A 27806-nucleotide genomic window follows, 5' to 3' on the forward strand; every position below is an offset into this window, starting at 1 on the left:
TTTTATCAGGTAGAAGGCAAAAGCTTATATTTCTCCATCTCTGTTGAATTCATTTTCTTCTTAAGGCTTTCACAGAAAGCACCATAATATAAACATGCAATTCAGTACCCAGAGTTTTACTGGAGACTCATGAACGATGACTGAAGTTTCAACATAGCTCATAATCCCTCCTCCCCCCCAACAAAAAAGAAACACATTTAAAACAAGGCTGTCCATAAACGTAGCATGTAGTGAACACAAGTTCCCAGCATCATATTCTACAGAGTACTGAAAGGTTTCATATTAGCAGCCTGTAAAGGTGTGGTGAGGAAAAAGTCTAAGAACCACATGTATTTCCTCATGCCACTTCAATCACCACCCTTTGCTTGGGTGAAGAAAGTTCTTGGAGTCCAATGCAGCTCCTGAGTGTTATGTAATTGTCAAATCTTTACATCTTGAGATTCAACCATCTTGGCAAGTGTCTTCTTGATTCTCAAGGCGGTAAGTCTTGAAGCAGGGTTGTGGGCCCAGCATTCTGACATTAGCTTCAAGATAGCTCTTAGACACTGAAACACAGAGAAAACAGATAATGCCATTTAAAAAAAGAATAAGAAAAGAAAAAGGAATATATTCCTACAGATTTGTGACTACAGAGAAATTAATTTCCAACATACTTCATCACTATTCCATCGGTTGGACACGATGGGGCGCAATCGCTTAACACACACAACCTCACGCATATCTTCGTAAGAAGGATCATGAGGCACCATGTTGTAGTAAGGCAATTGGTACTCTTCTGCAATGCCTGTAATGGGGAGAAAAAATCCAAAACTCTGAGTGGCAACAGACAAACAAAACTGATAAATCTACTATAAAGTAATTACACTTAATTAATCTTAATTAGCCCAATTGTGGATACATAATTTACTTCTACATAACAAAGTAAACTTTAAATCAAGGTTAACTAGAATTTAGTGCTAATGTTTACGGTTTCTTCAGAAAATATTTGTTACAGGTCTTTCACTTATCTTCCAATTTACTTCACATAATCACAAAATATCAAAACCAGAAAGGACTTACGACGTACCTTTGGGGGTACTCTTAGGATGTAACCCAAGACCGTTCTGGGTCTTTTTTTCTTTTCTCTCTACCGATGAGCTTAACCACTCCCACTGGTTTGACTACATTCCCTATGCTGAAGACTATAAGATATCTATATTCTGTTAGTGTTTCTGCTAATTTTGAGCCCCACATAATCCAAACTGGATGCCCCATAATATCTCAGGTTTAACACATCCAAAACATAACTTTTACTTCCAAAACCCAAAGGGAAACCTCTTCCAAAGGGGAACCACCAGGCTTCCAGTTACTCAGATTCCCAAATTCTGTGTCCTACTCCATTCTTGTCTCACTCCACATTTGACAATCACCTGCCAAATCTTCTATCACCACCACAACACCCAAGAACCTTTCTATCTCCGTACTCACACACAGCTACTACCATAGTTCAAGCCCTCATTATCTCTCACCTAAACTGCACTGCAATAACCTCCTAACTGCTCTGCCTGCCCACTTCAATCCAACATTCACATGGCTGTCAAAGAGGTTTTCCTAAAGTACAGACCTACCCATATCTTTCTCCTACTAAAACTCTAGTGGCTCCTTATTACTTCTATGACCAGCTATGCGTTCCTCTGTCTGGCGCTACAGGTCCTTCACAACCTGGCTCCACGCCACCTTTCCAGCCTGATGACACTCTCTTCCCTTTTCACACACACTACATCCCAAGAGCGATTCCATCCTAGCCTCCCCATCCAGTACTCCATTTTCCCTACTGATCCCCTTGAGCAGGCTGCCCCCCAGTGCCTACAAGGTCCTCCCCCCTTCACCTTAGTGCTTCCTAGGCTCCCTCATTTCCTTTGAGTCCTAATTTAAGTATCTATTTCTACACGCAGTATCTGGAGGTAAGTAACTGCTCTAAGGTCAGTTAGTAAACAGCAGAGCCAGGATTTGAACCCAGTTCCAGGACTCTTTCCACTGCACTTAACCTCTTCCTTCAATACGCCCAGTTAAAAGATTATTTTTTTCTTCCTCAACAAAGGATCTGACCCATCCCCAAAGCATCTCTTCTCCAAAATGTCTAGTGCAATTTCCTTTAGTTCAAAAAATCCATTTCTCCCCAAGAAAAAGCGTAATAAAGACATTTCAATTACATAACCTAAACAGGCACAGCTTGCTGTTTCTCTCCTGGCGGCATCACACGAACACCCACCTCCTGTGACACAGCGACGAGCCATCTCCCACATGATCAGTCCAAAGCTATAGATGTCGGCCATGATGTATGGCTGAAAGTGATTTTTATTTAGGCTTTCATCGAGCACTTCTGGGGCCATGTAACGTTTTGTACCTACTCTAGTGTTCAAAGGGACATCAACTTCATTTGTATCACTGAAAGAGAGAAAAAACCACCACAAAGTCAGAGGGCAGTACAAATATATTTATTTTCTATTTTCTTAAAGTTAGTTTGTGGACATACAACAAAGTTCACACATGTAGACTGAATTGTCTACAATATGGAAAAATGTAGCTATATACTGTAATAATATTACTGCTCTATTTCCCATATTTGGCCTTTAGGATACCATTTGGTTGGTTCTCTGTTGTTTCAGGATATGGTTTCAAACTAAACTACTTTCCTTCTTTTTAAATTCATTTTTTCGCCCCACAAAATTCTACCTTCTCTCCCTCCTTCCCTGCCACATGGCCCACTGAGAAAGCCAGAAAAACACCCCACCCTATTATAAAAAGGCAGAGTCAAGAACAACAAATTCCCTTGTTGGCCATGTTTAAATAAAAAGTGCCCCCATCAGCCCTTTGAGTCAGTCACCTCCATCTGAGCGGAAGCTATTTTTTTTTTCAATTTCTTAATACCTTACTATGGAATCTTAGTTGGAAACTTAAGTCACCCCTTATTTTTCCTTTTACTTAACATCTCTTGTCAATTTCTGATCCAGGTATCATTTGTGAAGGAGAATTAAACGGAAACCTTCGTTTATTTTTCAGTTGGCAAGAAAAGAAACTACTTCAGCTCAATTAAACCCCAAATAAAAATACTATTTTTATAGTTTTTATCAAACACACACACACACACACACACACACACACACACACACAGAACCCAAAGCAGCAGCTGAGCGGCCACAAAGACAGACTCCTGAACATACAGTCTTGGCTCCTCCAAGGCAAGGAAGGAAGAGCCCTGTGATGAACAGGCCACTGCCACTGCAAAAGGAGAGCGGCACCGTGCCTTCCCCAGCGTAAAGGGCACCAAAGCATCTACACAAGCACTTCTGAATCACATCTCCATGGACCTAAGCAGATCCTTCTCCTCTGAGGCACGAAGACTCTCACCCTTGGGCATGTGAGGGTGGCTGGGGCCCCACAAAGTACTACCTGTTAAATTTCACAGCGAGGCCCAAGTCGGCGATACAACAACTCCCATTTTTCTTGATCAGGATATTCTTGCTCTTCAGGTCTCGGTGGGCGATCGCAGGCTTTCCTTGGGTACCGTAGATCTCTGTATGGAGATGGCACAGGCCACAAGCAGCTGAATATGCCAATCTGAGGAGGGCCCTGCTGTCCAGAGTGGCACACTTCAGGAAGTCGTGCAGAGATCCGTTTTCGTGGTAGTCGGTGATCAGGTACAACTGCGTCCAAGAGCCTGTGCCCTTGATGTCAGCCGCGATAAAACCTGTCCGATCGATGAAGCACAAGCGTGAGGGGCTCGTCCGGCTCCCTACAAGGTGACTGAAATCTGACTCTGCCTGGGTACAGGAATCCCCGACAGAAACCGCTTGCTTCCCCCATCACTACATGTCTCCACAACATGGCAGGCAATGTGGTGGAGCACTAGCCCGGAATCACAGGCCTGGGGTTCAGATCCTGCCTCTGATGCTTTGACCTCCCAGGGCCTTCCTGGCTCAGTCACCTGTAAAATGGCCTTGCCACTGCAGCTCCAAGGCTACGACATCCTCACATGTAAAATGCAGCATGCTTCATAATAAAGGGTGAAATTACCTGCTTCATGAAGATCTGGGGAAATTTATCTTCCCAAACAAAGCTTCCCTTATGTCTATAAGGCAAGCTTAGAGGGAAAAGAATAGAGCTGAACTACAAACAAACTCCCTTGCAGAAGTGCAGGATTTAGGTAAAATGGCTGCCCAAAAAGGGAATCCCATCTCAGGCTGCATTCATAATGTGCATGGTATAGAGGGAGGGGAACCTTCTGCCATCCTTAGCCACAGACACAATCTAGGTGCCGCTTTTTAGGAAGAACACTGAGAAGAGGGACTGTGTCCAGAGAAGGGCAGTACTAAGGATGATGAGGGAACTTAAAATCCTAAGGATCAAATAAGGGCATTCAGGACGTTAAGCCAGAAGGGATGCCATGATTGCCACCCTGAAGTATCTGAAGGCCTATCACATAGGAAAGGGGACGAGCCTTGGTACGTTTGGCTCCAGAGAAAAGAGACAGGAAGAAGGCATGCAAACTGCAATGACAGACCATGGAGTCACACGAAGAAGAAGCTTCCTGACAAACAAGAGATGCCCCAGGAGAACCCTGAGTGCACCATTACTAGAGGTATTCAAATGGAAATGAGAGGTTCATTTTCGGGTCTCCTGATCAAGTGTGGGTTGGACTAATGGCAGAGGGTTCCTTTTATTTTGATAGTCTCATGAGCTTAAGTTTGCTTTGGTTAAAAAAAAAAAAGGCAAGCTAACATAGGATTTGGGGCCATTCCTATAATTAACCATGAGATACATCAAAAGAATGAGTCCTGAATTGAAGTCAGTTCCTTTTTGCCCATTTATCTTACTTTTCCAGTTTGCTTCTTGTGGTCAACACCTTAAACACTATCTCCAAAGTAAGAGCATGGAAATCAAATAAGGAGTCAAAATGGAACTATCATACATGAAGAAGCAAGGTTAAAAACCTCTACACGTACTGTCTACATAACAAGGATATAATGCAAAAATAAGGTCAAGATGATCTTTGTTTCAAAGAACTTACAAATATTATATAACCTGAATTTTAAAGTACTTTCACACTTCATCATTATTTAACTACTACACCCCTTTACAATTTGACTCAATACTTTTTCTTCCAAGGCCAAATCTGCTTACCGAGGATATTCTCATGACGCATTAGAACAGTTTGATAGATCTCTGTTTCCCGAAACCAACTGGCCTCTTCAGTGGTGAAGAACACTTTGACTGCCACCTTTTCACCCCGCCATTTCCCCATCCACACCTCTCCATAGCGACCTTTTCCCACCTGTCGAACCATCTGAATCTGCTTGGCAATAGTTCGTTGAACCTGTTAGGGGAAAAAAATTGTTTTGGCATATTTTTTAATCCCTTGGAAAAAAAAGAATTTAGGCTAAAACTTATTACAAGTTCATTTGCCTACCAAAGTACTCTCATCTAAAAGGTTAGCTACATGCTGTTATTATTAGGAATGATAATATACTAAGCTCACTAAATATTAATAACACCAAATAAAAAGAAAACATAATGCATAATATATCCCAAAATCAGGAACTGTTGTATGTGTATACATACACACAAACACACATGCAGTTATGACATGTAGTGTGGCATCACAGAGAGAGAACTAACTCCTGAGATGAGAAGGCCTGTGTGCAAGTCCTATTTCTACGCACTGGCCTTGGGACTCTGAACAAATGGCTTCACTTCCTGGTGCCCCATGCTATAAACAGAGCAGGAGCTGATCAGCACTGGTAGATAGAATTTACTCGTTGGGGGTTCTCTATGCAATTAAAATCGTAGGTCCAGTAAAAAAATACAACTATATTTCTTCCTTATTCCTATACTATTATTACTATACTATACTGTTACTTATTATATATTATATATTATTATATTATTCCTTATTCCAATAGTATATACTACTATACTATACTATTATTACTAATAGCAGTAGATCAATCAACAAGAATTTATTAAGCATCTATGACAGAAGTAAGTCTATACCTCAAAGAGATCAAAGAAGAAGACAAGGTCCTATTGCATAAAAATATTCACAGCATCTCTTTTTGTAGTGGTAAAGAACTGAAACTAAGGAGGTGCCAATCGAATGAGGGGATGAACAAACTATGGCACATAAATGTAATGAAATACTTCTTCATTCCTATTAGAAATTATATATGATACAGTTTCATGTGTGTGTGTGTGTGTGTGTGTGTGTAAAAAATACATACACACACACACATACACACATAACGAACTGATGCAGAGTGATATAAGAAGAAAGAGAGATTAGATCTGGACAGACAGGTCTGAGAATCACTGGCAAACTGAATCTGAGAGAGCTGTTTTTCACCACAGACAAAAGGTTTTAGCATGTGTTTTCTCTCCAGATACTAAAGGCTGGGACTGAGCTTCACAAATCACAGATCACAAAATTTTGCAAGATAAAGGTCCTTAGAAACAAATGAATTTATTTTAATGAAGTTTCATTATAATAAAATAGGCTGAATGTCCCATGGAATTTGTTGTAAGAAAATTTTGCCTATGAACAAAAGCAAAGCTACCATATATAAAATGTATATGTAAACATGCATTATTTTTTGTAAAGATGGATGGTAAACTGGAGTAAATGTTTTACTCAACAGTGACATTACTGAAGAATGAGGGAAAACACTATATTTACCAGCAAAGGAAGTCCAGATCCACTGCCAGAACTTTGTGACTGGTCAATAAGGTCCTTCAATGACTCTCCAACTGGTATAAAAGCTTCATCCTGTTCTAGGTCCCGATTGTAGCAACGACTTCTTGCTATTCTTTTGCAGTAATGCCTTAAAAAAAAGACAACAATGCTAAGTGAAAAAATAGTGCACACTGAATTATATCCTTTGAAAGTCTCTCAAATTTATTCTCTCCTCCTGCTTTTAGACAAAAACATATCCAGGTGAGTTAGCCCTGTGTATGGGAGTCCATCTTACTCTAAAAATACTTCCAAAGGAGTATTAGCATAGTTAGGGCAGGCGGGCAGGCAGGCCTCCCCTCAGTAAGTCATTCTAACACTTTAAAGTTCTCATTAGAGAATACTAGTTATGTATTATCTAAATCCTCCATGCTGCAAATTCAATTTGTAATATATATATTTTTTTAAATTCAGCAGTGGAAGAGAGTCAAAGGGCCAAAATTTAGAAACACATTAAAAGTTGATTGAAAATAAAAAGAAAGGAATGTTAGAATAAAATTCTTGAACAAAACAGGATTTAAATACCAAGTGACATTCAAAATAATCACCATCACCTACAAGAGACTGAAGTTAAACAGTTATTTTTGAAGCCAAAAATCACTTAAAAACTTACAATGTGAGTAGATTCTGTGAAAAAAAAAACTACTAATCTACATGTAAGGAAGGGCAACGAGTAATGGGAAAATCATCAGAAGCATTCACGAGTACAGAGAAGCAGAGGATTTGGCAGTTATCCTTTCTTCTGCAATACCTGACAACTCAAACCTAAACCATGTCAGTCACTTGTGGGGCATGGGAGAAAAAGAAGCCCTCAAGGGCCTGATAGAGGGGGTGAGGAGGCAGAACTTTTCTTATGTGAGAAAAAGGGTGAAAATGCAAAGTTATATAAAGAGTTTCTCAACTTCTCATGTCTCCTATTTCTTTCACAACGACATTATCTGAAACAATTAGACTAGATTAAGGGGTTTGTCTTTCTTTTCCAAGTATGACAAAAATCCACTTCAATTTCATTAATAAAGCACAGTTCTTACTTGTAACAAAAGCAGCTGAAGAAGATGATCATAGCAATTATGCACACAGCCATAGAAACAAGGACAGCCAGCCAACGAACACTACCATCAAAAAATGGACCTAAAACAAATCATAAAAAACACTGGTTGTAGAACCACAAGAAGGGATTACTTTACAATCAATGTAGTCTCTTCAATTTTTATAACATCTGATTTTGAGAAAAAATATTCAGAATTTTCTGAAGACAGCACTATAATTCAATGGCACACCAGAAGTTTAAGAAAAAACAAAGATCGCTGTTAATAGTCTCATGTGTCCTTCCCCCAATTTCTAATATTTCTTTGAAATGTATTTATAAACAAAAGGGTAATAAAAATTGGTCTATCTGCTGACAGATCAGGGCACTGAACTGGGTAGTCTGCGTGATTTAATTCTTCTTTCATGGAAGACACTTTTATCACAGTGAACAAAAACCGTACCTGTATACAAAGCTTTCTTAGTGAACAAAGGAGAAATTTTTCAATTCAATATCTCACATATCTATGAACAAATTAAACTGGTAACACTGAAAAGCCTAATGTCCTAGGCTGAGAGAATGTTGAGAAAGCATAAAAGTTGATCATTAGCAAATCTGCTAACAGCTAACATACTTTCAAATGCAGTGAATACACTGGGCTTCAAATACATGGCATAATGATAAAAGGTATTCCACCTAGTAGTAACAAAAGGCACTGCATATAACATTTCAATTTGGGACCTTCAGGTGCTACTCTTTCTTTAGTCAACTGACCTACCTATAACAACAGGTGGTAGTGTAGGCTGCAAATACTGGTTACACAAATTGGTTCGGCAACATTCAATTGTTCTCCGTAGCTGAGCTTTGGGTGAATCCTGGAGGAGGAAAAGTATGAAAAATATCAATGTTTCAACATGATAAGCAGATTCCTCAGATTTCATTATTGTCACAGCTCTGGAAATATCTGCACTAAAAAATGAATAAATGAATTAAGTGATTATTTTGTGCCAAGAACTGCACCAAAGATACAAATACTAGAATGCATGGTAGAGAAGGAAAATTCAGCTGAATTTTGGCTGAAATATTACATTGAAGCCCAGGAAACACCAGTACAGAATCATATATTCTCCTTCTATAAGTCCTGATAGAACACTGCATACAAATAAAGTGAGATTATAGATTTAAATTTTAAGTCTTTAAAGGAAACTTTCCCCAATCCCTCTTAATTCTAGTGCCTTCCTTTTCTGGATTATTTCCTATCTATCCTGTGAATAGCTCATTCGTACACATTCATTTGCAAACTGACTCCTCCATTAGGTTGTGACCTCCTCAAAAGCAGGGACTGTCCTTTGCCTCTCTTTGTGTCCCTAGGGTTTAGCATGGTGTCTGGCACACAGTAGGTGCTTAATAAATGCTCACTGACTGAGTCTGTACAGCAGCTTTATAAACAAAAGGGCAACAAAAACTGGGTCTATCTGTTGATAGGTCAGGGCATTGAACTGGGTAGTCTGCATGATGTAATTCTTCTTTCAGGGAAGACACTTGTATCACAGTGAACCAAACCTGTACCTGCACACGAAGCTAAAGCTTGAATGCTTTACTCCATAAGCATTTACTGTGCACTAGGCAGAGCACTAGGTACTAAGCACTGGGACTCAAAGACAAAAGCACAACAGCTCCTGCCCTCAAGGAGCTTATCTACAAACAGGGAGATGTAAATAAATAGACACAGTCAGTCCATTAGCATTTGCTAAGTACCTATTACTGCCAGTCATGGGTTTTAAGCTAAGGATACAAAGAAAAGCAAAAGACAGTCCCTGCCCTGTGTGTCATCATACAGTGTGGCTATATTACTGTGGACAGTGTTCTCCTGGCTCTGCCCACTTCACTCAGCACCAGTTCATGTAAGACTTTCCAGGTTTTTCTGAAGTCTGTCCGCTCATCATTTCTTATAGCACAACAGTATTCCATTACATTGATATACCACAGCTTGCTCAGCCATTCCCCAACTGATGGGCATCCCCTCAATTTCCAATTCTTTGCCACCACAGAAAGAGCTGTTATAAATATTTTTGTACGTGTGGATCTTTTTCCCATTTTTATGATCTCTTTGGGATACAGCCCGAGAAGTAGTACTGCTGGGTCAAAGGCTATGCACAGTTTCATAGCCTTTGGGGCATAGTTCCAAATTGCTCTCCAGAATGGATGGATCAGTTCACAACTCCACCAACAATGCATTCGTGTTCCAATTTTCCCACATCTTCTCCAACATTTATCACGTTCCTGTTTTGTCATGTTAGCCGATCTGATAGGTGTGATGTGGTACCTCAGAGTCGTTTTGATTTGCATTTCTCTAATCAACAGTGATTTAAAGCATTTTTTCATATGACTATAGATAGCTTTAATTTCTTCCTCTGAAAACTGCCTATTTCATATCCTTTGACCATTTTGGATAAAGAGATTTCAAAGTACACACAAGAAACAGAGAAAGTAGAAAGAAAATAGCCTTTGAGGGGAAGACTACATAGCCTGAGAGATCTAAACATCCTTTTGCAGAAGGCAAAGTCATTTTAATTGAGTTTTCAAAGAAGACATGGATGTCAAGAACTAGAAGGTAGGGAGGAAGAGCATTCCAAGCTCAAGAAATAGGTAACACCCTGTACTAGAGTGGTGGCTGTGTGAGAAGCACTGTGGAGACAGAAACAATGACACAGATATGCATTTGCTTTGGGAAGGAAAGGTTTCACTAAAGTTTATTCTGTAACATGGCTGAGGCTTAGTATGCTGAGGCTCTCCATTTCTGAAGGAAATGTCAGGGAAAAAAATAGCCTTATTAGTATAATTATGAATGGGTTTAGAACCCAAAGACTTCCCTTGGCTGTCTTAGCTCTCACCTCTAAGTCTTCATACTGTTTGTCACAGCCCTTCTGCGTCACCCCTATCTATATGACTTCTTCTCCTCTATCAATCAACCAGGTAAGTATTTCCTAAATTTATATTTGGCTTATTTCATAAATTTCAACATTTTGAAATGTTTCTGAGCTTTAAAAACAGTGTAGAAGACTGCTGCCCTGGAAACCAGTCCTCTCTAGATAAGCTCCCCAGGTTGAAAGGTAAGAGTAAGCCACTTTTATTGCCCCTCCCCCCACTCCTGCGCACCTATCTCAAGACACAAGTGTTTTCAATGAAGAGCTACCTCCAAGGTCTGCCCTTCTAATCGTTAAAGTACTGATGCGAAACATCTTCTTGGTTTTGCTTCTCCTGATTGAATAAGTCCATCTGACTTTTCACCCCAAACACAGTGTATAATTCAGGGGTCTGAATGATGAACTCATTTTCCCGAGTCTTTGTGTTACATTAAGTAAGCCATTTCTCAATGATTTCATCTTCAAATCTATAAAACAGTGACGACCAATCTCATAATATGCACATGAACAATAATGAAAAATATCCTTAGAAATTATGAAAAATTAAATCGAAGGGCTTGGGGGTTTTTGTGGTGACAATACCTACCCTTAGTCCCACCCAACATTTGGAAATGGAAGAACTGTCATAATTTTAAAAATAAATAACCAGTACATATCTAGAATCACAAATTGCAATGAGGCCCATTCTTCCCCAAGACATTTAATTAAACAATGTCACAGATCACTGGAGCTTGAACTGGTTTCTAAAATCAATGGATTTAGACTCATTTTACAGATGAACAAACTAAGGTTGTGGTGTACAGAACTGATACTAGTGTACAAAACTGTGCTAACCCGATTCCCATCACCATTTGCAACATTCATAGGTCTCAAATTAGATCTTACCTTGCACTGAAAATCTGAACCTTCATACTTCATACAACCTGAAGCTAATGTAGTTTCTCCTTGATCATCTTCTTCTATGATGGCAAAGCAATGACCATTAGTTCTGAAAGAAATGCAAAGACTTCCATTGAAAATTTACTAATTCTACTGGGCTTCAACGAAACTGCGCACCTCCCTTAGCCCTACTACTTACTTAACAAGTGGTATTCACACAGGCATCCTAGGTAAAGTTTAAAACAAAGTGGCTGGGTAAATAGATGCTCTCCAGCTCTGTCTGAATTAAGACCAGCAGTATAAATGAGGCAATGTCAGATTAACAGGTGAACAAGGACTAGGATGCAGCTTTCCAGACATGGAATGCACTAATTTTCCCCCACCACACTGCCTGAGTAAGAAAGCATATCTAATAGAATAAAATACACCCCTTGGCAACCCAGAATGTCTTTGAACAATACTGATTTTTTTATGGGAGAATGTGCTTAGCACAGAAAAATATGGGCAACAGAAAATACAGGCTGACTTTTTGAAAAGCTGGTGAGAAGTAGCTCTCTGAAAAGCTTTCCTGGTCAAACTCCTGAGGAATCTCAAAATGAGAGGCTGACTCGTCACAAAATAAAGCTAATCACCACCAGAGGGCAGACAAACCAAAGACAACAAGCACAGAACAGACTCCAGGCAGCAAAGAATTTTCTAACATTCAATGAAAACCAAATACCTTAAATTTGACAACTCATTCACATTCAAAATCCATGCAGAATTACACAACTGTTAAGAACATATTATTCAACTAACTTTTTCTTTAAGATGTAAAAAGCCAACAAACTAGTAAAGCTGGGCAACTCAACAGCCTAATTTACATACACTGCCTTAGTAATGTTTTCCTTTTGCATTTATAACTTCATGGAACAATTTTTTACACCACCACATCTAAAATCATCCCCTGGGACATACAACACTCACTTAATATTCTAAGCAGCTGTGAATTCACCCCTGTACTTTTTTCGTTCCAGCAATGAAGAAAAGTACTCTGATTTGGTAGCAAGTGAAAAATACATTACCCTGAGTCCCACCTGAACTTAGGGAGGCTGTCTCAGGAACAACCAGAAGAGTCTGTCATATAACATGGTCAGTGTCTTTCTTTCTTTTTAAAATAACATGAACTACAATCCTCTCCCCAAAAAAATTCTGGTTTCCATCCCCATTTTTATTTGTGTTTTAGGCTTACATGATAAAAGCTATTTAGGTTAAGTCTGACCTATAGAAGAGGCAGTATGACCTAATGCAATGGTGCCAAACTCAAATAGAAATGATCCCTTTGGCTAAACAGTGACTTAGAAAACTGCAGAGTAACATCCGCTAGGTTGTGTTGTATTTTATTTATCTTGGGGCACATTTCTCAATTTCCTCTTAATCTTGTTTCCAAAGCACTAGGGCAATGAGTCTGATACCTTTGGCCTAGTGGACAGAGAAATGGCCTCAAACCTGGTCCAGTTCCACCTGTGACACATGGTGACTGAAGGATTCTGAGCTAGCTTTTGCACCTCTGAGAGCTGGTAGAGAGCATTTCCTCAGAGGGAGTTTCCCATACCAGTGAAGTCACCTGTCCTATATCCCACTCCAGAGACACGCAAACTCAGGCTCAATAAAGTTTCACATGAAAGTCTGACAAGTTTATAAAAACAGGTACACCATAATTCTTTTTGGAGGGGAATATATAAGGTTCTTTATTAATATATTTTCAGGTGGAGCCTGATGAGAAAACACTTGACTCCTTTTCTTTTATTTCCCTTTGAAAAACTATTATAATAATAATAACTCATATTCATGTGCTACACTGTAACCTGCCTGGTGCTTTCTTTACAACTCTCTTCTGAAGTAGTGAGTCTAAGGAAATAGTATTCTGTCTTACAGATGAGAAAACAAAGGTTCTAAGAGACTGGCTTCCCCAAAGCCACATGGCTAGTGGATTTCAGGCGGAGGGATTGAACCCAAATCAGTTGTGATGTTTCTCTAAGAAAACAGGTGCCTCCGGTGGTGCATACTTGTAATTCCTACTACCGAGGAGGAGGAGAAGGCTGGTGAGTTCTGTGAGTTTGTGAATTCTGGATGCTGTACGGCTAAAGCCAATCAGGTGTCTATACAAAATTTAAAACCCATATGTGAGCCCCAAGGGTTTGGGGAAGCAGGGCAGGCTCTGTAAGGAAAGGCAAAGCAACCCAGGTCAGAAATGGAACAGGTCAAAGCTTCCATGCTGATTAGTGGTGGGGTCCATATCCATGAATGGTTATTGTACTTCCAGACTGGGCCAGATAGGGAGGATGAAGGCAGAGGGAGAAAGGAGAGGAAGAGGGAAAGTGAAAGAGGAGGAAAGGAGAGGAGAGAAAGGGGAAGGAAAAGGAGGAGGGAGAAGAGAAAGGGAGTCTTACTCTAAGCAATATGCTCTATTATACGCAAAAGGAAAGTATTTTTAATCTTCTAAGATGAAAGCTATCATGTAAGATGAACTATTATTAGGCTATTTAGTTAAAATGTCCTTACAATAGGTGAGCAAACTTATAGCATTCTGTATCTAGCACTATTATTGCCACTGTAAGACCTCTTACACATAATACTCACATGCATGTGTTATTAATAGCATCATCAGGGCAATGTCCTGAACAGTGGCACTTCAGAAAAGGCAAAGTATCCTCTGGTGCTAAGGTTACTCCATTTTCCTGCTTTTTTTGATTTTGGTCTGACTTCATTTCTGTACCATGAAGGAATCGACTATCTGGATTCTGTCCTGCATATTAACATATAGGAGAATTATAAACATTTTAGAAAATCATTTGATTATGTTATTAATAGATAAATATTTTCAAATTACCTTATCAGAATAATACAAAATACCATTTGACCTTATATAAAAACAATTCCTTTAAAGCCATTAAAAATGAATCTTTCAAAGATATGATTACATGCTGTTAACTTGGGAATTTTGCTCCAAAATATTTATCAGGTTTCACCAAGACATTTATAACAAGGTACAGAGTCTAGAATAATCTAAAGATAATTATTATAGTGACTGAGGCAAATAACTTACCTAAATAAATTAAAGCTTTCTTTGACATGTTACTGATATCTCTCACACACACACACACACACACACACCCTAATAAAATGTGTGTGTGTGTGTGTGTGTATTTATGTATTTCAAGCTTCTGATATCTGTTTTAAATGCCAAACTGAGGGTTTGGATTTTATTCTAAACATTAATAGAAGGCCACTGGGACTTTCTGAGCAAGAAAGAACATGGCTCAGAGTTGCGCATTAGGAATGTCAATTCAACAGCTATGCTGGAGACTGGCCTGGAGAGAGAAGAATATGAGGCTGAGATACCAATTAGGAGGCTACTGCAATAGTTTAAAAGAGACAGGCTGGAAGCCTGAACTAAGGAGTGGTCACATAAGTAAGGGAGAGGGAGCAAATGCTAGATGTTGTAGAAGAAAAATCAGTAAGACATGGCAACTGATTAGATAGGGGGTGGGTACAGTGGGAAGGAGTATCAGTGAGAATGGAGAGTTTTACGGGGGTGGGGAATCTGTGGCCTTCTAGGTCCTTTGGTGTGGCCTTTTGACTGAGTCCAAGTTTTACAGAACAAATCCCCTTTTATTAAGGGGATTTGTTCTGTGAACTTTGGATTCTGTACTTGAGGACCTACAGGGCCACATGTGGCCTTGAGGCTACAGGTTCTCCATTCCTGGTTTAGGAACACTCCAATGCTGAGAACCCAAGTGACTACAGAGATGGTGGTACCCTCAACAGAAACAAGGATTAGGAAGAGGATGAACTGGTTGGGGTAAGGGGAGATACCAAACTCTGTTTCGGATGCCTTTGGGAATCCAGCTGGAAATGTCCAACAGGCAACATGGCTCCCATCACCTTTAGCTGGCTGAGTCCAGATTACTGGCCATCATAAATTCTACATTCTCGTCCAAATGGCATATCTGCTGTTCCCTGCACAGAACAATTCCTCTCCTCTGTCTCCAAGCCTTTGCAGACTGTCTCCCATGCCTAGAATGCATTCTCTCCCTTGCTTCCTTCAAGGTTCTGTTCAAGTGCCCCCTCCAACAGGAGGCTTTTCCTGGGGCACCCAGATATGATTTTGTGTTTACTTTGCATTTAAAGGGTATTCAGAAAGTCTTAGTGGAGTTTTGAGCATTAATGGCATAATACCACTTTAATATATTAAAACTGAACCAAGACTTTTTGAGTACCCCATATTTGCTACTTTCATGTGTACATATTTCTCTCCAGCAGAATATAAGCTCCTTGAGGGAAGAGAATGTGTTTTTGTCTTTAAATTCCTACTACCTAGCACAGTACAGCACACATATAAAGGCTTTAGAATGAATTAACTACATAGTATTCTTAAAAAGATTCCACTTTTGTTTCTGTTTGGATTAATGATTGCTAAGCATCTTACTTGGGAATTGAATTTTAATATTAAAGTAAGGGAACTGTGAGAGTACAGGAACTAATCATCTATTTTATCTGGTGTATTGACTCTCAAGACCAGTTTAGTTAGTAACTGAAAGTTATCACTGGATATCTGTCTGACAGTCTATCGAAAAAAAGTTTTCAAGTTTTAAGTTAGAAAATAGTTTTAAATAAAAAACATACTATTCTCTTTGGTATTATATCTGGCTATCTTGGTATAGCACAGCAGACACCTATTGCTTCAGAGATGTCCTGAAGCACCCATGATGACCAAGGTCATTCCTTCATGTCTGAGTCTTTTGCAGATTTGAAGACTTAAGGACAAACAAATTGGAAATGACAGTATTATAAATGGGTTTCATATACTGCAGTGAATTTAAGTGAGTAATGCAAGCTGTAACATATGCCTAAATAAATTAAAGAATTTAGCCATATGTACTTAAATGAACTATTTAACAGATAATGATAGCAGGGATTTAAAGCAGAATCATGAGAGGACCCATGTGCACAAAGATATTTATCATGGTACTTTTGGTTGTACTAATGACTTGGAAACAAAGTGGGTGCCTAACAAGCGGAGAATGGCTGAACAAACCGAAGCAGATGAATGTAACAGAATATTACTGTACATTAAGAAATGACAAACATGACAATATCAGAGAAACCTGGGAAGGCTAGTATAAACAGCTGCTGAAGTAAAAGGAGCAGAAAAAATAATACAGAATGCCCACAATAAGAAATGTAAAGAGAAGCAACTGTGAAAGAGTACAAAAGTCCAATCAATGCCATGACCAATCATGATGTCTGAAGACTGATGCAGACACATGCTGCCCATCTCTGGTCAGAGGCGGTAACAGACTAAACACACTGAATGAAACATGCAATTCAGTTATGGCCAATGTGTTGAAATGTTTTGCTGCACTGTAATAATTTGTTACAATGGAGGGTTTCTACAGGGGAGGAGAAGAGTTAGTGGGTACTGACTGAGGAGAAAAAAAGGAAAAGAAAAAAGCATCAGTAAAGTATTAAGTACACAGATGACAAGATAAAGTTCGGGAAAGGGCACAAACAAGGCATTTGTCACTACAATGTTAAATTTGATATGTACTTTTAAAAATTAAAACTACATCAATATATCACAAAGATTATACACTATGGCCAGGTTGGATTTAATACCAGGAATGCAAGACTAAGTCAGTATTAAGAAAACCATAAACATAACATATTAATAACAACAACAAAATTATATAATTATATCAATAAATGCAGAAAAAGCTATAGTCAAAATTCAAACATTTAAAAGCACAGGAATAAACAGGACTACTCATTAATATGGTGAATAATGTCTTTTCTATAATGGGGAAATGCTCAAGTCTTTATGATAAGATCAGGGATAAAACAAGAATATCAACTGTCACCTTTATTATTTGATAGAGTTTTCTAAATGTTAACCATAAAACGAGTAAAATGAATTAAGCATCTGCAAAGAGGAAACAAAATTAACTCCTTAAGCAGATAATATGATGGTTCACTTAAGGAACCCTACAGAGTCAACTAGAAAATTAACTGAAACAGTAACCACTGCAAAGCAGCAGAACATAAATTAAATCCACATAAATCATTAGCCATTTCATATTCTATCAACAAAACCCAGCAAAAAGAGATAGAAAGAAAAATTCCATTTAAAATATACGCAAAATGTATAAGCTATTTGTGAGTCTAACTACCAAGACACACAGGAATTATATGACTACAACTACAAAACAGCTCTTTAGAGAAATAAAGGCAGACTTTAAAAATTAGAGAGATGTTCATTACTCATGGTTGAGCCATTCAAATACGATTAAAATGGCAATATTACCTAAATTCATTTTTCAGTGCAATACCAATCAAACTACGAAAAAGTTATTTTATAAAATGGGGGGGGATCATCTGAAAGAAGACTCTCAAGGGAAATAACGAAAAAAGTAGTAAGAAGGCGGCTCTGAAATAACAGATCTCAAACTATGCCACAAAGCAGTAATCATCAAAACTATTTGTTACTGGGTAAAAAATAGAAAAGTTGATTAATGAAATAGAAAAGTATACAACATGAAGATGCAAAATGACACAGTAATACCATGTTAAATAAACCCAAAGATGCCAACTACTTCAATAAAGACTCCCTATTCAACAAAAACAACTAGAAACACTGAAAAGTAGTTTCCCAGAAATTACGTTAAGACCAACATCTCATACCACATAAAGCTCTAATCTAAATAAATGAAAAACACAGATAGAGAAGGACATATCATAAACAAATTAAAGGAGCAAGGGGGAAGATGTCCTTCACAACTATGGACAGGGGAACAGTTCCTGACCAAACAAGGGAATAGAAAAGATCACAGAAGATAACATGAACAGTTTTGATTATTAACAACAACAATAATAACTAGAGTTTACATAGAGCTTTCAGGTTTGGAAAGCACTGTACAAATACTATCTCATTTGATCCTAATAACAACTGTGGAGATAGTTACTACTATTATTATCCCCATTTTACAGCTGATGAAACTGAGGCAGACACAAGGTAAGTGACTTGTCTAGGCTCACAAAGGTAGTATCTGAGACAGGATTTGAAGTTTAGTCTTCCTGACTCCAGGTTTAACATTCTATCTACTGCACCACCTAGTTTCCTGATTCTGTAAAATCAAAAACCTCTGACGCAAAATCAGTTCAGTTAAAATTAGAAGTGAAACAGTTAACTGGGAAAAAATTTTTGCAGCAAATTTCTTTGATAAATGCTTCAATGGCTTAGATATACTAGGAACTGATTCAAATCTATAATAGCAAAAGCCATTCTTCAGTAGACAAATGGCCATAGACATGGGATATGAAAGGGATTTCTCAAAAAAGGAAAAGAAAGTTATTAAAAGTCATATAAAAATGTTACAAATCACTAATAAGAAAAGAAATTCAAATTAAATAAACAGGTTCTACTGAACAGCCATGAAATTGGCAAGTATGACAATAAAGGTTAAATGTTGATTGTAGGAGGACAGAAACACTGAGGCACTGCCCATGGTGGAACTATGAATTGGATCAACTATTCTGGAAAGTAACTTGTAGTTATACCCCAAGAGTCATTAAACTATTATCAGGCATATAAGTCAAATAAAATTAAGAAGAAAAGGATCCACACATACAAAAATATTTATTTATAACAACACTTTTTGTTGTATTAAAAAAAACACAAAATAATTTGGAGAATGGCTAAAACAAATTATGGCATATCAATACAATAGATTGCTACATATGAACCCAACGATGGGGACACATTCAGAGAAGCCTGGTAACACTTGCATGAATAGTGAAGCAGAACGAGGAAAACAATCTATTCAACTCACAACGTTGGAAAGAAAAATAATTTTGAAAGACTTAAAAAACATTATCAATGCAATTGATTACCTACTATGACTCCAGAGGACAAATAATAAAGCATGATATCCACTGCCAGACAAGAGAATTAAGAGAACTTAAGAACAGGCTAAGAAATGTCTGGACGTGACCAATGTTTTGCCTGACTATGTTAATTTGTTGCAAAGTCCCCCCACACACACACACACCTTAATTGGGGGAAGGAGGATTTGGGAGGGGGATATTATGATAGTAGCTAAAGAAGAGAAGTGTAAACATCGGGTCAAAAACAACCCACCTGATTTTAGCCTTCATTCTTAACTAGACAAATCAGTCACTCATCTACTTTAGACTAAGTATTAAAAGGCCTTCAAATTATAATGACTTTGCACTATTTCATCAGGACAAGGAAATTTGGCCATGCCACAAGGATCATCCAAAAATTAAGAAGTCGAATTTAAATGAAAATGACATCCACAAACTGGAGCACGTGTGACATTTCTGAGGAGTAACCAGCTGCTGGAGGACAAAAGGGCTAGGCTTTGCCCTTTGGTTGGAAGCAGACTTTGCAAGCAAAGGGTCCAGAAGATCTTAGATTTTCTATCTCCCCACTGGATAGTGAGCTCCTTGAGGGCAGGAACTGTCTTTTGTCTCTTTTTACTATTCCCAGCGCTTAGCATAGTGCCTGGCACATAAGAGGAGCTTAATGCATGTTTAGTGACTCTCTTTTCATCAGTGTCCTAGAAGCACCTTAGGTCACCTGGCAGCATTTGTGCAGATGGGCACAGATTCACCATGTTGCAAAGGAGCTGCTTGAGCACCTGGTGAATGGCAGAAATGGTTTCCAACCACGAGGAATCAAGCTACTCTTCTGCCGTGTCTCTAAGCTTGACTTCACTTCCTATAGACTCTGGGTACTTTTGGGAGAATGTGTCACAGACTTTGGGGAAGATGTCTATACCTTCATTAGTATACTACTTTCACAAATGTCTTTATTGATTCCGTATATAATCTCTCATTTTGTGTGTGTGTGTGTCTGTGTGTAATATACTTCTATTTCTACATGTTTTTCCCAGTAAAATGTAAGCTCCTACAGAGCCAGAATTTCTTGTATATTATCTTTCTATCCCCAGGTCCTAGCACACATAGGTGAACACTAGATCTGGAATCAGGAAGACATGAGTTCAAATTCAAACTCAGACACTCATTAGCTGTATGACCCTGAGCAAATCCCTTCTGTTTGCCTCCATGTAAATCTGTAAAATGGGGATAATAATAGAACTCACAAGGTTGTTGTTAAGGATCAAATGAATTAACCTGTGTAAAGTGCTTTGCAAACCTCAAAACTCTGGGACAAAGGATGAATGTCGAATGGATGACAATTTAAGGCAGGGAGAACAATTAGGGCATTGCAAGAGTCCAGGCAAAAGGGTCTGAACTGAGGTGGCAGCTACGTAAATAGAATGGAGTCAGGTAAGAGCTAGTATGGAGCTACAAATGGCAAGATGTGGAAGCTACCTAGATCTGTAGGGTAAGGGATAGTGTAGAGCTAAGGATAATGCTGAGATCATAAACCTATAAGAATGGTTGTGCCTGCCTTTGAAATATGTAAGTTCAATAGAGGTTTTAACATTTGGAGGGGAAACAACAACGAGAAGACAATTAGCTTAAGGACTAGAGCAAAGTAAGAGAAAGTTGGAAGTGATGTTCTGAGGAGAGCTGATGCACACAACCTGGAAGAAGAGGGTACTCACAATGGCTGGTCTTTCTTTTCTTGATAAAGTATGAGGGAGATCCTCTCCTCGGGCAGAAGGGGAGATGGCAGTATAGATGACTATGAAGAGAAGAGGTTTAGAACAGATGCTGTATAAAGTGAAAGTCATTCAGGGGAGAAGAAAAAAATGATCATGCAGTCATCAGGGCAAAGCTGATATTAGTTAACAAATTAGTTAACTAATTAGTGACTGCCCAGCAGTACCCAGCAAACACATCAGCAAGGGATAACAAGGTGGATGCTAAAAGTATGCAAAGGTTTACGTTTCAGAATGGTGGGTGGGAACAGGGTAAAGAGATAACTGCATCCTTATGGCAGGGTAAAAATTGAAAATTGAACTCAAGTGGGGTCAAAGAAAGTATGATGAACTTAGAAAGCAAGGGGTGAAATAACTTGAGGTTGTGGTGAGAACTAAGAACAGGAAAGATGGAAGAAGAGGAGGTGAAGATAAAACAAAGGAAGCTCAGAGTTCAGGATTAGGAACATGGGGCATAGTAGATGATGACAACACCAAAGGTCTAACCATCCCTCTGTGTGGCCAAGTTGAAGAGAAGGTACAGGTCATTCAAGATGAGGTGTGTGAACAGATATTAACATGTATGCTGAATTCCCTGAGTATATAGACAGGGGTTGAATCTATGAGCCATCATTCTATTTAGCTCCAACTTGTTTCTGTCATTTGGTTTCATTTATTGAAGATTATCAAGACTGATTATGATTCAGGTCCTCTACCAGTATGACTGTTAGGTCACCAGAAAAAGATTTCACATATAGAATATCAACCAAGTTGTAACCTTTCAATAGTAAGAAGAGTTTATAGCACAGTATTGTGTGTAAGGGATAGGAAGCAAGTCTCACAGTCAGAAAGACCTTGGTGCATGTGCAAGTCAAACCTCTGACACATACAGGCTATGTGGCCCCGGGCAACTCTGATCCTCTCAGTATACTAAGGCAATTCTTAGAGTAGGTCTGTAAAGCAACTGCCAATGGGCATTGATAGAAGATTTTTCACTGGGAATTCTCTAAATCAACAAACTAAAATTCAGATCAAATTATAAATACCAATAAACGTGATTACGTGTATGGTGATCCAGAACTGTGAGGTGCTGGTGTAGGAAACTCCCTCTATCGATGCAGGTGGGGGTGTGGTGTGACTAATCTATGGTCTCAACAGTGCTGGTACTCCAGACAGAAATGCAGCAGTCTGTAACCTATCCACATCTTATCCCGTACTACCCTAATCTGTACTCTCCCCTACATCCTGCATAGAACATCTACTCAACACATTAGAGTTCCAATTCTAGGTCTTATAATTACACCTCTCTCTCACTCCATGACTGGTACATCTTTTTATACATGCTCTGGATGACATCTTTTGCTGGCTTTTGTGCAAGTTATCATGGATAATATTTTGAGGTCTGTTAATACTTAATATAGACCTTTCCAGTGCCCGCTGGATCACTGTCAATTTTTATTTATTTGGAGACTGTGGTGTTTGATTCTTTGAAAACTAAGTGTGGAATAGTAGTTAAAGTGCTAGACCTGAAGTCGGGAGAAGTATAGGTTTAAAATCCAGCTTTGATACTAAGTAACTAGGTAACCATAGGCAAGTCAATCAGACTCTCAAGACAGCCTTTATCATGTATATATTATGCACCAGATAATTTTAAGTGACAGGGATACAAAGAAAGGAAAAAAAAACAGTCCCTGTTCTCAAGTAACTCCCCAGTCTAATGGGAGGAGATAATATGAAAATTACTATGAATTAATTGCTAGTTAATAATTAACAAGATATATGCAGGATAAATTGTGGGTAATCTCAGAGGGAAGGCACTAAGATTAAGGGAAGAAGGGCTTGCAAAACATAGACCTTTAGTTAAGACCTGAAGGAAGCCATGGAAGCTAAGAGGCAGAGATGAGGAGAAAGGGCATCCCAAGCCTGGAGGCTAGCCAGTGAAAATACCCAGAGTAAGGAAATTAGGGTGTTTTGTGAGAGGAACAGTAAGGAATCCAGTGTCACTGGATGTGGAGAGAAGTAAGGTATAAAAAGAATGGAAAGGGCTGGATTATGAAAGGCTTTAAAATACAAACAGGGTTTTTTATTTGATACTAAAGATAATTGAGGCACCAGAGTTTTTTGAATGGGTGTGTGTGAGAGAAAGAGAAAGAGAGAATGAGAGAGAGAGAGAGAGAGAGAGAGAGAGAGAGAGAGAGAGAGAGAGAAGAGAGACAGAGAGAGAGAGAGAGAGAGAGAGAGAGAGAGAGAGAGAGAGAAAGAGAGAGAGAGAGAAAGAGAAAGAGGAGAGAGAGAGAGAGAAAGAGAGAGAGAGAGAGAGAGAGAGAGAGAGAGAGAGAGAGAGAGAGAGAGAGAGAGAGAGAGAGAGAGGGACAGAGAGAAATGATCAGATGATCAGATAAGCACCTTAGAGACAGCAATTTGAGAGCTGAGTGGAGGACTGAGGCACAGAGACCCTCCAGCAGGCAACTGCCATAGTCTGGCCATGAGGTGATGAGGGCTTGCACCAAGCAGTGTCAGAGGAGAGAAGAAAGTTCATATAAGAGATGCCACAAAAGTAAAACTGGTAAGACTTGATAACTTAGTGATACCTTCCTATATTCTCCCAGTACCTAGTACCCATTCTGTTATCATCTCTATACACAACTCTCAGATTTGCTTGTCCAGCCCTAACCTCCCTCCTGATCTCTAGTTTCCCATCTGCAACTGACTATTTAGACACCTCTGATGACCCACAAACATCTTAAATCAATATGTCTGAAGCTAAACTCAGTATCCTTTTATCCAATCATTTTTTCCTAAATTCCTCTATTACTGTCAAAGTTTCCACCACTTCTCAGTCCTGCCCCAGCTTGTCATCAGCAACTCCTCATTGTCATTCCTCACAGCACAGGGATTGGCACATAGCAAGCACTAAAGAAATGTTAGTTATTATTATTTCTAGTCACGCAGCATCACAAAAAAGAAGACTGTGATCAAGATAGGTTTTTGTTTCAGGGAAGCGCTTGGGCTCCATGCTGAAAATGGCCACACAATTCCCCAAAGTAATCTGGTGTTCCCTTCCTCCTGCACCATCCTAGATCTGGCTTTCTTTCCTCTTGCATGCAAATTCAAATCCAAGATTTATGTACTGATAAATTGGATCACTGGGCTGTCCATCCAAATGAATTTTAATTTGGACAACAGACTCTCTTTTCATCCATGCGTTTTGAATGATTTGTTAGGTTGAATTCTTTCAAGTGATTATAGATTTCACTTAGAAGTCTCTGAAAAAGTATGTTCTTCCCTTCATTGCAGACATGGGGCACTATGGACTATCAGAAGTGACTGATGAGTTGACTGATTTTGCTGAACCGTTTTTTTCCTCTCTTTTTTGCATCTTTCTTTTAGGCATGGCTTGATGAGGAAGACAAAAAGGAGGAATATATTTGGAGATGAAAATGTAAAAACAAAAGATTAATTAAAATAAGATTAAAATGAAAAAGGTTCTGTAGTATTCCAGGACTTAACAAAAGCAGCAAAAAGCCATCTCCAAAAGGCAGCATTTGGGGAACCTCGCCATCTTCGTATCTTTCATCAATTCTCTCATTGAGGACTCATGACTATTTCCTCTAATTTCAATCTCATTGAGTAACGGAAATTTGGTTGTACCGTTTCCAACTATCACCTAGAGAAAAGTTTTCATTTAACAAAGTTCAATACGCAGTGCTAATTAAACTCATCCAGGTCTTGCCAGCCATTGGCTTATTACCACATTTTTGTTACCTGAAATAATTTCTTCCCTTTGAAGTCACTGTTTTTAATGTAGTATTTTTCTTCCATATGTAGGCCTATTCACAAATAAAACAGAAGCTCTGAGTAGACCCCAGACATAATCCTAGTAAAAGAGTAAGAACTTTCAGATCCACACAGATATGCCAAAAACACTTTCATACTTAATGATGCTCATGAGAAGTTTTGTTTTTGAATAGATGTTGGTATGCTATGACAAGAAATTCCATCTGTGATTTCTGGATAACTTAAGATCATGAAGAAGGTCACTTAAATCTTCTTGAGTTGTTAAACAATGATCAGAGAAGGAATGCTTCCTTCGAAAGAGGATCACCATCTTGCTTTTTTCCTATCTTGTCATGCCATTGACTTCTTCATCGAAATTCCACATTTCTGGTGGTTTCAGCATAGGTAGTTCACTATATAAAACAGTTTTCATGGCTGATGGCAGATCTGGTACATTGTGTTTAAACTTGAAGGTAGCCCCTGATATGTTTCTTAAACAAAAACAATTATCTGTGAATCATTTTATAAATTCTCTCTGAATCTACAAATGACAAGATCCATGCATCCAGTTAGTAATCTAATAAATGAGATACTGCACATGTGAAGCCCAAGCTTTATCCTGACCGCTATTTTATAACCCAAATAATGTTTGCAAGCTTTCTTACCTGCTGAAAAAAAAGTTTAGTTACAGATTTAAAAGTTAGCACATGGCATACTTAAAATTATTCAGATGATCAAAACTTGTGAGACATAATGAAAAAATGTTTTTAGACTGGGTTTCCCATTTCACACAGTCAGGAAGAGCAGGGGCTATTTAAGGACCCAATCCCAACTCTGAAAGTCACAGGAGCTTTCAGCTGATCCAAGTCCAACCTACTGATCAAATAAAAATTTCAGAATGGATTTTTCAAAAAGAAAAGGAATAATGGGCTTACTTTCAGTTATCAAGAAAGTTCAATTCCCACTGGACTTTTTCATTATGAATTTTGATAACTAAGCATCAGTTTAATAACAGGCTAATAGATTAAAAACAGAGAGACAGACTCATAGACACCAAAATGTTTGCAGGATACCTTTTGTGGTAACAAAGAGTTGGAAACAAAGTCAATGCCCATCAATTGGGAAATGATCAAACAGATTGTGGTATATGGATTATTGTACTGTAGAAAATGAGGAATACGAGAAATACAGAGAAGAATAGAAAGATTTATATGTATGACTAATGAAGAATGAAGTAAATAGAGCCAAGAAAACAATATACACAATGAACGATATAAACAGAAAGAACAACCACAAAAAAAGTATCAAAGTTGAATGTTGCAAAACTATAAATAACAAGCAAGGCTTGAAAGAAAGGATATTAAAAGATTCTCCCCCCGCCACCGGGTCCACAAATGTTGTACAATACACATATTTTAATACTTTCTTGATGTACTGATCAGATAGGCTGATTTTTTTCCCTTTTTTTCTTTAATAAATATCGTTATATGGGATGGCTTTCTGGGAGGTGGAGAAAGAGGAATACTGGGCGAATCTAAGGTGACTATAAGGTGGTATGCATGTATGTATCCTATATGATTTACATGAATTTATTTGTAAAATGTCAGGATGGTAACTGTTTGGGTAAAGAGGAGTAGGATGTAACAATAAATCTCACTATCAACTATACATTTTTTGGTTTACAGAAAGACCAAGACTTGTATTCCAAATAGTTTAATGAAAGAATTTATGTTACATAATCCTGTTAAAAAAAAGTTATTTTAAGGACAGTTTTGTATTCTAACCAAGTTAATTAGCAAATTATATGCCAAAAAATATAAAGGAAATATATACTCACAGGTATCATTCAACAACATTTTTGTGGCTAACCCTGGTCAACTTGTTACTGAAACACTAAACCTCAACACCAAGCACAAACTTAGGAAAAGAGCAACTTTTTACTGCTGAGTAGCCTACTGAAGGGAGTAAAGATAAAGTAAAAACTCCGTATGAAACCTTTTTATGAAATGAAGACTTCCCTTTGGTTTTAAATCTTATCCTAAACAAACTGTTCAGGAAACAATGTGTAAGACCAAACAGGCTACTCCTCACAACCAGCACCATCACTTCCTATTTGGAAACTTTAAACACACAGTAAACAGCAAAACTATATATTGCCTTTAAGACCTGGCTCATGAAGATACTATAGCATTCTGCATATAGCGATACAATTCAGGCTTTAACAAAATTTGAAAAGTATCTCTACTAGGAAAAGATACCATTTTTCATGACATCCATCTTTATTCTTTGTTCCGTTCTAAGGGCACAGGATTTTTACTAGCAACAATCATTTCAAAAATATTTCATTATTCAAGTCGTATATAAGGCCCCCCCAAAAAACTATACAGCTCTTTTCTGCTTTATGCATCTTAAGGGCCAGTTTTCTAACAATGGCTAATACTGAAAAGTAACTATACAAGTAACTTCATACAATAAGAGGAAGTAAGTTTTCTCTGTAGCATACAATATTTGGAATGAAATAGATCACAATTAACATGATTTCATTATTTTACTACCAAAAAGGGAGAAAAGATTGTTTATATGAAGATGGGCTTACCTTGAACATAAAAAATGATGAGCAGATAGGCTCCCAAAAATGTGATGCAAATGCTTAGCTGAGTCATCATTCAGTTTTTAATCTTCCCTGTGAACTGTCGCCCTGAGCAATAGGTCTTGTTACTCGATAAATTTTAAGCTCGTCTGTTTGGTGAAATTCTGCC

At 38.3% G+C, this 27806-nt stretch overlaps 1 protein-coding gene across 1 annotated transcript; it reads right to left on the bottom strand.

Annotated features, from left to right (window-relative positions):
* On the bottom strand, positions 1-27806 carry BMPR1A (bone morphogenetic protein receptor type 1A). Its single transcript, XM_020994636.2, has 11 exons — positions 27644-27806; positions 14222-14387; positions 11606-11708; positions 8572-8668; positions 7798-7897; positions 6713-6857; positions 5164-5356; positions 3433-3730; positions 2252-2427; positions 654-784; positions 1-545 (listed from the first exon to the last, which is right to left on the bottom strand). Exons 1-11 carry the CDS (start codon positions 27711-27713, stop codon positions 420-422), a joined length of 1605 nt encoding a protein of 534 aa, XP_020850295.1. The 5' UTR covers positions 27714-27806; the 3' UTR covers positions 1-419.

Source organism: Phascolarctos cinereus, unplaced genomic scaffold (genome assembly GCF_003287225.1).
Source record: "Phascolarctos cinereus isolate Bilbo 61053 unplaced genomic scaffold, phaCin_HiC Scaffold_3;HRSCAF=262, whole genome shotgun sequence".
NCBI lineage: Eukaryota > Metazoa > Chordata > Mammalia > Diprotodontia > Phascolarctidae > Phascolarctos > Phascolarctos cinereus.

What these genes read in the sequence shown, in the direction of transcription:
- BMPR1A (XM_020994636.2), bottom strand. Translation starts at nt 27,713, where the DNA reads ATGATGACTCAGCTAAGCATTTGCATCACATTTTTGGGAGCCTATCTG. An exon ending in CATCATTTTTTATGTTCAAG is followed by an intron (nt 14,388 to 27,643) that starts GTAAGCCCATCT and finishes GTTAATATGCAG; the next exon opens with GACAGAATCCAGATAGTCGA. An exon ending in GTTCAGATTTTCAGTGCAAG is followed by an intron (nt 8,669 to 11,605) that starts GTAAGATCTAAT and finishes TTCCTCCTCCAG; the next exon opens with GATTCACCCAAAGCTCAGCT.